The 12,715-nt window shown below is 36.9% G+C and overlaps 1 protein-coding gene across 1 annotated transcript; it reads right to left on the bottom strand.

Annotated features, from left to right (window-relative positions):
* Window positions 1–261: 261 nt before the first annotated feature.
* Window positions 262–9,860, bottom strand: LOC143721475 (low-density lipoprotein receptor-like). The gene is made up of 18 exons (XM_077211897.1): window positions 9,637–9,860; window positions 6,954–7,076; window positions 6,337–6,459; window positions 5,879–6,256; window positions 5,210–5,332; window positions 4,991–5,113; window positions 4,757–4,876; window positions 4,379–4,504; window positions 4,127–4,298; window positions 3,791–4,018; window positions 3,584–3,702; window positions 3,357–3,496; window positions 3,135–3,276; window positions 2,897–3,040; window positions 2,581–2,796; window positions 2,301–2,381; window positions 1,653–1,816; window positions 262–1,486 (listed from the first exon to the last, which is right to left on the bottom strand). The coding sequence occupies exons 1-18, from the start codon at window positions 9,692–9,694 to the stop codon at window positions 1,454–1,456; spliced, it is 2,613 nt and encodes an 870-aa protein (XP_077068012.1). The 5' UTR covers window positions 9,695–9,860; the 3' UTR covers window positions 262–1,453.
* Between the last annotated feature and the right edge of the window lie 2,855 nt (window positions 9,861–12,715).

Genomic DNA, 12,715 nt, shown 5'->3' with positions numbered 1-12,715 from the left:
TGGGTAGTCTTTTCAGTATTTTTCAGTCTGGGCCTCATGTGCTCCATATGAAGGCTTACATTTATCTGATCTCAAGGATTTGACCATTTGATCATCTCATCTGCTGAAACTGATCCTCATAGGCCTTTTCAGTTTTCATTTTAACTTCACTTTACTGAAGTCATGAAGTGTACTGGATATATATTGGATTTTGTAATATTAAGCAGCCCTGGAAAATGTTTGTCATAACAAAATTACAACATTAAAAACTCAAAAACAGTATAGTAAAATCTTCAAAATATTTATTTCAAGTAAAGATTACACACAGGTCAAGAACAGTTGTGATTGACTTTTTATAAAATGCATCAGATTAATTCATAAATCAGAATGTACTTTTTTTCTTCAAATAAACAACTGATATAGTACACAGCAAGGAAAGCCAATTATCATCCAAAGATTTAGATTTTTAAAAAAATAAATAAAACATTTCTTTATATACAATACTGTATACCTAAAAATACAAATGCAATATATATAACATATGACATAATAAACATATTTACATAGACAAATAAATTATTTACACATTCACATAGAGAACGTAAACAAATTGTGTCACATCGCCATGATTACAATATGTTTGAAATAAAAATGAAAGACATTACCTGACTCTCTAAACAGTATTTAGCATGAATCTTCCACATTTTCACCACAGTAAATTCATAATAAATTTGGTAAGCAATCAATTGCTGAGATAAAGAGAAACTATATCAATACTGCATATCAGAAAGTATTTTTATCGTGAACAAGCAGTTTCATATGTAACGTTGACCATTTTGGCACAAAACCCCCAAGAATGACTGCAATTGGTGTAAACAATGGCATAAAACATTAGGAAAACAAACTTGGCACAGCTTATGACAGTAAATGGTCTGTTTTTGCATAAAATATTCAAATGTACTGTATCTTTAATTAATTAAAATATATTAACCAAATATTTTGGAAAATGTTAATAGTATGCAATGTAATTTTCGAACCCTCCAAAAAAAAAAACTTTTAAAATACATATAAAATGTATTTTAACTCTTTAAAATATACAAATACATATTCTATTTACAATAACTTATCATGGACATCTCATGAAAATAAAACCTTGATTTGTAAGTGCTGTTAAAATAATCTCTATATATAATTTTTTATATTATTTATATATAGTGAAGTGCTAGCAGCCTTGATAAGCTGAGGTGTTGTTGTTGTTTGAGGTTTCTTTGTTTTCATGTTTTTTTGAGTCTGTCCTGAATCATCAGCCCTGAATTGTTTTTGCACTGATTGCCTTGTGTGGAAGGCAGTTTGTATCTCCATTGTTCTACAAATGTTGTTTATGCTGAAGAACTGACTTCCAAGTTGGTAAGACATCAAATATAGCTCTAGTCTTGAAACATTGTCAGTCTCAGCATGGACCTCTATGTCATCATCATATTTCATCATCAAGATTCACAGTCTGTCTCTGTATAAGACAAATAAGACCATCATTATTAGACACACCAGTTACCTTATATACCAGACAGTAATCCAAATAGGATATTAGTTAACTTAGATGTGCTAAGACATTAGCTAAAGCTACTATCATGAATATTTTGTTCAGTAGTCAGTAGATATTTATAATATCTTACCTGCGGGTAAATATAGCCATCAGAACTACGGTTTCTGCATAAGTGCACCTGGTCCTCAGTGGTCTTTTGATAAACCGGGTTGTCAAAGTGGATGCTGTTGGTATTTTTCTGACGCCACTTTCTCCAGAACAGCACAGCGCCACCCACAACCAAACACAGGATTGCTTTGAGAAGATAATAAGACATTCAGATTAGAATAGGAGTTTTAAAGTGATGGAATAGATAAAGAGAATAGAATAGATACTTTTTGAAAAGTATCGCATCGTTACAAAACCAAGTGAGTTGCTTTGCTGTCCTTGTAGCATCATAACCATCATGGAAGCTGATCAGTGACTTATTTCTAATGATCTACATTGGCAGCAACACTGCACACTACACAAACAGCTCTCCTTACGTGACTGATTTCAATAGTTTGCCATTAAAATGTCGCTAAACAAATGTTCTAATATGTAATCAAAAATTAGAAGAAACAGAAGAAAATATCTATTGATACCTCCATTACATCATTGACTAAGTCGTCTACCTATTGAAACAGCCTCTGTTTCCAGAGCACATCTTCCTAAACCCTTAAAATGTGTAGGTAACTCACTAGGTTTTATAACACGGCATATATTTCCTTTGCCTTTGCATTCGGACTAAAGTACTCACCAAGAGGAACCACAATGTACAAGGCCCACGGCGTGGAAGATGATGGTTTGGAGACAGCTTTACCATGACCATAGTTGTCATCTAAGGAGAAATCACAAACATTTTTAAAACAGTTTTCACAAATTTCAACGAAACTGTAATATCATTTTGAGGAATCCCTGGGGTCTTAAGATTAAGGTTTGTCTGGTTTTGTTAGGAAAAGGAGAAGACCGGGACAGAGGGTAATGTCTAGGTGGATAAAGCAAGACATACCTGTCTGAGTGGATAAAGCAAGACATACCTGTCTGAGTGGATAAAGGAAGTTTAGTTGTGGTTTGGGAAGGCTTGAATGGGGAAGCTTGAGTCGGTTGGTTAGGGGTCACAGGAGCAGGAGTGGTTGAAGGTTGCGCATTGGTAGTGGAAGGGTCAGCAGATTTTGGTGTCATCTTTGAAGGTACTAGAGTATGACTAGTTCTAACTATTTCAGGACTGACAGGAGATGCTGCTGTGACAACAGCTGTTCAAAATAAAAACACAATTGTTGGATTTAGGAATCAACAGGAATTACATTAATAACGTAATCCCAATCCTGACAACAAGCACCAAATCTGACTTGCCTGGAATACATTTTCTCATGTCTTCGGCCAACATCATGTTGTCTGGGCAGACACATGTGTACTTGGGTGAGAATCTATTGATTTGAGGGGCAGCAAGGCACAGGAACTCACAGTGACCATTGTTGTCCTTGCACCAGTTGATTCCTGGTAGGACATTCAAAGTTCAGAAGAATTTAGTTTTGGATGAAAACTAACTCACTGAATGGTAACTTTGATGGCTATATAAAGGCCAACATACCAGTGGGCTGTTTGAGGTTGTGGTACAGGACAATGTCCTCTGGGGATGAGAGGTGTTCGGCCACTTTTGTGATGTCTCCTCCAGTCACACGATTTGCACTTAGAATTGCGTTATTGCTCACATCCGTCCAAAACACTTTCTCCTGAAGATGAAGAATTCTTGATTGAGCATTGAGGTAACCTTCTAAAAAAGGTCTTTCAACAAGTTCAAATGGAGTATTACCTCAAAAACAGTTAGACCCAGTGGGTGAGCAAGTTTCCCTTGGTCAAAGATTAGAGTACGCCGACCACCACCCTGTACGCTGATGCTGGAGAGAGTATGAAGTTTGGAGTCAACCCAGTACAGACGCTGGTTCAAAAGGTCTATGTATGAGAAAGGACCAAAAACCAAAGTTACAAAATGTACACTTATAACCAGTTGAACAGTTATGCAAGTGGACAAATTCATACCAAGGGTTATTCCGTTGGGCCAGACAATGTTATCCGTAACTAGGGCACTGCGGTCCCCTCCATTAAGACCACCTCTCTCGATCTTGGCTGGTGTGCCCCAATCAGTCCAGAACATGAAGCTACAACATATCGGAGAAGATTTAACATAGTAAATCACTTGCCCACATAGTTTGCCCCTACATTTAGAGTTTGTGGGACTTGACGTACTTCTGGATAGGGTCAACCACTATAGAACGCGGCTTAGCCAGGTTGTCTTTGAAGAGAGTCTTGCGTCTGCTTCCATCCGCTGTTGCCACAGATATGGCACCTTTGATACCGTCCGTCCAGTAGATGTTTCCATGGATCCAGTCGACAGCAATACCTTCAGGTGCATCTAAACCACTGCCAATCACAACGCTGTGTTGGGAGGAGTTGTCTGCAGTATCCAATGGTGCTCTGGGAAAGAAATACAAAATATGACACTAGACACCGGTCTGTTGGGTAACAAGCAAACAATCCTCAGAGACCCAAAACTGACCATGAGTCCAAAGATCCTCTCTTTACCTGTATATCTTTTTGAGGGATAAATCCGACCAGTAGATCTCCCTGGAAGCAATATTCATATCCAGCGCCACAACGTTCTTCAGGCGGGGAATAACACGTGCATACTCGCTGCGATCCAGGGTCATCTTTCTTACCTCATGACGATTAGTGAAAAATAAGTAGGCAATGGTTCCTGTAAAAACATATTTGTGAGTATGAGTTTGTCAGTATGTGACCATGGAAAAGGACAATTTTAAAGGTTTAAATATGTACCAATAGCTTTGCAGGCCTTGCTGGCTGGGTCCACCTGGTAGCCATCTTCACACTCACACTTGTAACTACCAATCTGGTTGACACAGATTTGGCTGCAGGTGTCTGGGTTGGCACACTCATCGATGTCTAAAAATGAGGGCTTGAAGTCATTCTGCTGCATCAATTTGGTGTTGGTAAAAGCACTGAATCATGACAGCATGGACTTACTGAACAAACTCTAACCTTATTTCCAGCTCAGAAAAAGCAAATAAGTATGAAGTCCATATTAAATCATTCTTTGAACTGGATCTGCACCAAGCTGTGTTATCAGAGGTCAAACATCCTATGGCCAGATTTTTAATATCTATTTCAGTATGGGAACCAATTTCAGATTCTTACCTTCGCAGCGCCTCTTGTTCACCAATTGGAAGCCAGTGGGACACAGACACTCATAACCAATCTTCAGGTCATTACAGATATGAGAGCAACCACCGTTGTTGTAAAGACACTCGTTAGAATCTGTGAATTTTAAAATCACAAATTGTAGCACAGACTGGCTTTTGCTCTGAAACCTTGTCAAGAAGATCCAGGTCTACAAAGGCAATGGGCCTTTTTGAATGCCACGATACTTACCACATTCTCGCAATGGCTCATCGGACCAATCTCTACAGTCTCGTTTATTGTTGCAAACTTTTTCCATGCCGATGCATTCACCGCTGCGACACTTAAACCTGTGTGGTGGAACACAATGGGTTGCTGCAATTCAGAGAGGAGAAAAATAAGTGATGCATATTAGAGAAACTTTTTTTTCTGCATATCAATTATGTAAAGGGCATAATTCGTATGGTTTACCATTAACACAGCCCAGCTCATCACTCAAATCTTTGCAGTCATCTTTGTGGTTGCACTGCAGGCTGCCGTGGATGCAAGATCCGTCGCCACATTGGAACTCATCTGGTCGGCATGTGGGCAAGGCTGTTCATATGGAAAAAGTAAAATATTTCATGATGTATTGAGGAACATTTTATTAAAAGCTTGGTTACATTTTCTGCTGTGTAGCCCTGCCCAATGTGAAATCTCAATGGTCGACAATCCTGCTCCCACTAACTGTATACTAAACAACATCAAATATCTTCTGAATGACTTGATTTTGCATTCATTGTGGAATTTACAGTGGAATTCTAAGGGGAAGACATATTTAAGGACAGAAATGTGCATTTTTTTTTTTTGTTAATCATAGTTATCCTTCTATACAAAATGTACACTGTGAAGTTGTCTTTTTCATCCTTTTAGTAGTGGTAAAACTTATCTAGGACAAAGGAGACACTGGTTGTGCATTATTATTGAAGGTAATTCTTGTGGGTCTTTTCTCTATGCAAACAGATCCTTCATGCTATGTGCCATGCAAAGATTATCTGCATGTCAGTTCAACAGCGCTCAACTTGTATTGACCCGGAAACATTCCATTGAGAATAGCAGGATGAACTGGCAAAAGTAACATCAACAACTCTTATTTCTTACAGCAGTTTTTCTCATCTGAGCGATCCAAGCAGTCTTCTCCCCCATCGCATTTCCAGCTACTATGTATGCATTCCCCACTGCCGCAATGGAATTCCATAGAGGAGCAAGGATTTTTGGTAGGTTTAGGCGTCCCTGGGCTGCATTTCTGAGGCAGTTCGTCTGAGCCATCAATACAGTCGGCATCTCCGTCGCAGACCCACAATCGAGGCACACACTGTGCATTGTTGCACCTGAAGGAGGTGGAGCTACACGTGGTGGGCGGACAGGAGACTTCATCACTGCCGTCGTCACAGTCTATCTCACCATCACACACAAACGCAGTCGTCACACACTGGCCATTGCCGCACCTGAATTCGACATCCAGACACCTCCGAGGAGCTGTAAGTTGTGATGGAGATTTTCAACACACATGCACACTGGCAGCATCATAAAGATATACATTTCAAGATGTCACTCACCACAGCCTTCCTCATCCGCACTATTCTCACAGTCCGCTTTGCCGTCACACTTCCAAGTCTTAGGCACGCACTGGTTTAGTCGCCCACCACAACTGAATTCACTGGGTCTGCAGGTCCTCATAGCTGAAAGAGAGTGAAAAAACAAGATTTTGTAAAAATGAGTGTTGCTACTAGCTAGGGATGTACATTATATATCCATATCAGTTAGCAGCATGTATTTTTAGATGCCAGTCGATATTGGATATTTAATTCATGCTCTTTCCAGCTTATTTTAAAATTTAGATGACCTGTTTATACCTCAACAACCTAGCTCTCACTTGTTTTTTAACAACACTAAACATTTTATAACACTATTAAATGTAAAATGGATAATCTCAAAATGAATGAAAATTCACTTTTTTGCATTTAAAAATAATTCATTTTACTTTCACTTTAACAAAATAATACATAATTTTAAGTATCAAACATAACATCAAAAATAATTATCAGCTTATATGTATGGCCAGAATCAGAGATAGCCCTTTCAAATTCATTTTCTGTACCTGTGCCCACAAAAATATTGAAGTAATACATTTCTTTCAGCTAATTTGACTAATCTTAGGTGGAGGAAGTCTTACAGCAGGCAGCAGGAAGTTCATCAGTGCCGTCCCCACAGTCATCAGTTTCATCACAAACCCATCTGGATGTGATGCACTTTCCATTGCCACAAGTGTACTGCCGTGGATCACAAGTCAAGACACCTGACAGATGGAGACATAAGTGATGCTTCACATAAATTACACATTATCTAACACCTTAAGCCAGCTATTTTAGTAATCTGTGGTCACATTAAAGAGCTAAAATACTAGGGGGATAGGACTGAATTAATCACCTTATCATTGTCTAAGTCTAAGACAATGTCCTTAGACCTTATATCTAAGCATATTACATTACACAGTCTAGTGGGAACTGATTTCAACAAGTATTGAAACAAGTTTTTCCTGCTTTGTTACCCAAAAATGGGTGTCTAGTCTTAGTTTTGGAGGATGCGTTCATGCACTACTAAAACATGATGCTAACAATCTTAAAGACAATTGTGCACACATAAACAAAAAGAAACATGCACTTAACACTAACTGCATGTAAAATGACTGACTTTTAGTGAAAGTAGTAACCCTTTTAATTGATGATACAATCAAACAAAAATACTTAAAGAAGGTATTCTGCATATAATGAAGAGTTATGTGACGTTTATTAGCGTCTATTCAAAGCCGTCAGGATATACTTTAACAGGATTTTATTTTTTGCTTCCAAAGTTGCAAAATTGCTGCACACAAGAACTGGCTTATCAATTTGTAAAAAAAAATCTGTAATTTTCAATAAACAATGCATTTATTAACACAATCGATATTTTTAGATAAACATATGTAGTTTTAAAATTAATAATCACTAAACAAACAGCTCTTACATCAAGTAATATAGTTCATTAGTCCTACTGTAGGCTGTAAGTGATTGCTAAGCAATGCAGCAACTTCACACTATATTCACAATATAGAAAAATATTAATTTATCGACCATTTTACAACACCTTCAAACTGGGATCATCCAATAATGGTTCAGGGTCTATTTTATTATTCAAATGTGAACATAAACTGATTAATGATTACAGAAATTTAACTGTAATTGACTTATCTGTATTGAAATACAAACTTTCCATTGATATAAAACTCCGTTTATGACCTTGGTTTGACATCACACATCATCTCTCCAAAGCATAATGCATTGTTCATTGTTTACAGACGCGGTTGAAGTTGGTGGCCACAGAATGCAACGTGGCTGTTTGCTTTTTTCATGGACATCATTCTCGACACTCGAAATGTGTCTAATTATCTAAACAACAGATATCTTCACGGTGGATCAAAACACATGTAAGCAAGTCCAACGGAGTTATGTATCTGCTTTATCATATTGCATCGAAAACTATAATGCATAACTGATATCTTCAAGAAACCTTCTGGCCTACGAGAAGGCTATCTTTTCATTTAATGTATTGGTCTATTGTTCTTGCTTTGCTAGAGTCTGCATGGCATCAACATGTAGATACCAGAGTAAAGAAGCATATCTTTCTCTAATATACTTTCTCCCATGTGAATGAGGTTAACAGTGTTCAATAAAACCATCAGTGCGGTTGTCTAAATGATCTGTCAGAGCATAACAGTTAGGTCAACATAAATGTAGTGTACATGGGTGAATCTCACGAGACCTGTCAATAATATGAAGTTTGAAGCCTGTCTATGCATCTACAATTACACCCGAACGTACTGTAGACTGTATGCATGTAGGTGTTTATTGTGTTTTATAGATGTTTTTCAAGAATAAAGAATGCCAAAAGTGACATCTCAACAAAAACATTTAAACAATAGCAGCTATTCAAGTATCCCTCCTTATAGCTTATTCGGTTCATACACACGATCCAGAAAGACCTGCCAAACCAACACTGAGACCATACAACATAAGCCATTATGTCTCCTTTAAACCTTTATTTTTCAAATCTGACAAAATGAGTAACGCATCTTTTTAGTAGAATGTAAGTTTGAAGTCTGGTTGAAAAGTTTGAAAACTGCAGTTCCTACAGGTTTCTGGTTCATTCCATGGATAATAGCTACTACTGTCCTTTTGACATCTTACACTGCAAATGATTCAGAACTTCTGGGAAAGCATGAGTGTGAAATCGCTATGGAATGAGGCCCCTATAGCAGAAACATGCACAGTATATACACACATGGGTTACTGTAAGGCTATACTATGTTTTGCTCTGCTTTGTGAGGCTGGAGAATTCATTCATGTTCAGCAAAACAGTAGTGAATGATGCAAAGGTTAGTTTGCATTCAATAGAAAGCAATAACACCTCTGAAAAGTACTCAATACAACATTTAGCATCATTAAACATCAGATTCTAACACATAATAATATAATCAGAATATATTTATTTAAATATTTTATGAGCTAATAAGTAAGAAATAATTCTGTAAACATCATCAAAGCAGAAAGGGAAATATTGTTGTATTTATTAATGCATAAATAGTTTTTTTTTTTTTTTTTTTTAAGTACAACTTTTTGGTTAATCCAACCTTACAGACTAGATTGGCCACTTCGGTCTAACTGAATATATGTAGAACAATTTCTAGGTTAAAATACATTTAGCCTAAATAGGCTACTGATAAGATTAGGCTATAGCTTATAATATAGCTATTAGTAATACTAAATAAGAAAAATGATCATTAAAAGACCCCTAAAGAGAAAGAAAACCTGTTTACTCACCTGTATGAACAGGACAGAAGAATGTAACTGCCAGTAAAAACATTAACGAGATCCCCATAGTCTCTCAATGAGCTGTAGCCCCTCGTTTCTCTGTTTATTGATATGGTTTTAACAGTGGATGTTTGAAATAAATAAATGGCTTTGTTAAAGCAGAAGAAATCCCGTTTGTCTGACGCTGCGGGGAAATGGTTTACTTATGGCATTTGTGTTGTGGTGGTTGAACTTGAACCATTCGAATTTGAACGGGGTGCGTAGAGGGGGCGGGGCTTAGTGACGAGGAATCCGAATTAGGTGGTGTGATTTAAGAGTTTCACAATATAGGGCGTGGTCAAAGTCCACGTCCATTAAAAACAATTCCACTTTCCTAGTAGAAGTCTTGAGTGATGAGAAATCTTCATCAATTACCTGCTAATCGTTTATGGCAGAAAACGTGACGATGATAAGCATTATGCTAATATATCTGGAAGAGACTTCTCAAGGATGACGTCGTAAAACTAAATAACACATCATAAATCTAAATCACATCCGTATTTTTGTTACCTTAACATATTTAATATAGCCTAGCCCTACTAGCCTACATTAATGGTCATATATGCGCACAAAGTAAAAGGAAACCGCAGCGCAGTCATAAACAATAATTATTAAACAATAATAACGGGCTGTTTGCTTTTCGGTAGATTCTCAGTGATCTTTGTTAGAGAGTTAAAAACCTATAAGGCGTTTATGACTAGGCTATTATACAGATGTAGGCTATTAGATTATGTAGGATAGAAAACCACAAACATTTTTTAAAGAAACCATTTTGTAATGGGTGCACAGGATATGCATTGCCAGTAAAAGTGATCAACATTTTTTTATTAAAAATGAATTGAATGATTTTTTTCTTATGGTTTATATACATTGTGGGGGCACATTATCAAATGCTTAACTAGACACATTAGCAGCAGGGTAAAAACACTGTGTAAAAAGTACTCAATAGCCTTGAACTGGTGGCCCGGACGTCATTAGAACACTGAGTCTTCTTAAACTATCACTGGGACATTTACCAAAACAATGCAATGTTTTCCTGTCATTAGTCCGATCCGGTCTTGAGTAGATTTTTGAAAATTTCATGATGTTTTCACTTAATATTTAGATAGAAATTGAGGTCAAGATTTTCTCCATAGCAAGCATGCTTGGTCCTGGCATGGCAGAAATAATGTTAAGTTACTGAAAGCACATCATAAAGTATAAACAGACTTACTTTCCCTAACTTTGCTGTAGGAGGAAAAATATTTGCAAGTTGGAGCCGGAGGCCCCCAGAACCAGTTCTGCTAAATTGTTTGACATCCATGGAAAACGCACAGTGATCTTTCAGATCAACGGAATACAAACAAAGCTTCACAGTGGCATACGGGTCTACAAATGAAACCGATGAAGCCCTAAAAATGTAGTTGCATAAAGTCATGATGAGTGTATGAATAGTAAAAAAAAAAGTAACAGCTGATGTGTTCAAAAGTTTGTAGTCTAATTTTCATCAAAGCTGCATATATATAATCTAAAAATACTATAAAACAGTAATATTGTAATTTATAATAACTATTTTCTAATTGAATATTTTAAAATGTTTAAAATATTAATTTTCCTGTGATGGCAAAGCTGAATTTTCAGCATCATTACTCCAGTCTTCAGTGTCACAAGATCCTTCAGAAATCTACAAGAATATGAAAAGATCTTGCAAAAATGACTTGCCAGAACGGTTTGTGGTGCGAAAAACACCTACTAGGAAACAAGGAGTGTGTGCGCAAATAAAAAGTCCAATGTTTGTGTGTAGAGCAAGTGAGGTGAACACGCTTATCTGTTCTCTTTTTCACCAGAAAAAAACGCATCTCGTCCTAATCGGAAACCGGATCCGTCACTCTGCCACCCATTACTCACATCAATATAGCTACCGGGAAGCTTCCCAGCTTGTCAAAACAGAAAAAAGAAGAAAAAACGACAATCCAGTTCTATACGTTTTTGAGCAAAACAAGCAATTTTATACTTGGGTGTAATAAGTAAGTTTCTGATGCTTTATGTTGCCACTATAGGTTCCAAATGCTAAAAAAACATCAATGTGAAAGCAAGAAAAATGAGGGGAAAACAACTCAGCATCAGAAGCAATATCTTATATCAACAATTAAACTCTGCAAATAGAAAGTAAGAGCACATAAGTTGTGTTTTCACGCTTGTTTGGGAGTTTAATGTGTCCTTCATGCTTTTTCACGATACACATCCTGAATACTTAACAGTAGTTTGTTTGTATAGTAACAGCATTGTCTAGATGTTGAGAGCGTTATTCTCTGTTTAACATGCAAACACAATGAATACGAAGTGATTAAAAGAACTGAATATGTAACTTAATATCCCATCAAAAAAGTCATTTTTAAAATATAAAAAGCATGAGGAGCTCCTACATCTCTAACCCTCAAAAATGTATTTGGCTGGTATAACCTGTGTAGTCAGATTGTGTTAGTCATGAAATAAAAAGCTTCAGTTGAGCAAAAACAGTCAGACTTGATTTTAAATCTTTTTAAATTACTCAACAAAAGCTTTTTTTACACCTAGAACCCAAATGTAGACTTTCCTGTAACAAACTGAGCAGGTCTGACAAGTCTTTGATAACCGAACAAACATATTTTATAAGCAAACTCCCACAGTACCCCAGTCAAAATCTCTTGCCTTGACTACTGATTATGACATCTCGTCAAAGGGGGTGGGATGTTAACAAAAAGGTCTCAGTGTTCTCAGAGTCCCATGGCCTAGTAAAAGATCTCCCCATGCAGCACCTGATAGGATACAGGACATCTGAACCATGCAGTCATGATGAATAGCCTACTGTTTTCAGCACAGACTGTCAAAGCAAAAACCCAAAAGATTTAGTATGATCTCTTAGCAGAGACAGATAATATTTAAGGGTTAATCTCTCAAAAACCGGTCATGAACACACCTGGGTCACATGCAATCGAAAAATCAATAGAAAGAAACAGTTACTTTTGCATAAAGGCAATTAGGCTTTTATGAACCATTGACAAATGACTTCTCATTTTCTCATTTGCCA

The sequence above is a fragment of the Siphateles boraxobius genome, unplaced genomic scaffold (genome assembly GCF_051911475.1).
Source record: "Siphateles boraxobius isolate OS27281-9 unplaced genomic scaffold, OSU_SipBor_1 66, whole genome shotgun sequence".
NCBI classification, from domain to species: domain Eukaryota; kingdom Metazoa; phylum Chordata; class Actinopteri; order Cypriniformes; family Leuciscidae; genus Siphateles; species Siphateles boraxobius.
Note: the sequence above shows the minus strand (reverse complement) of the source record. Positions and strands in the feature narration are given on the sequence as shown.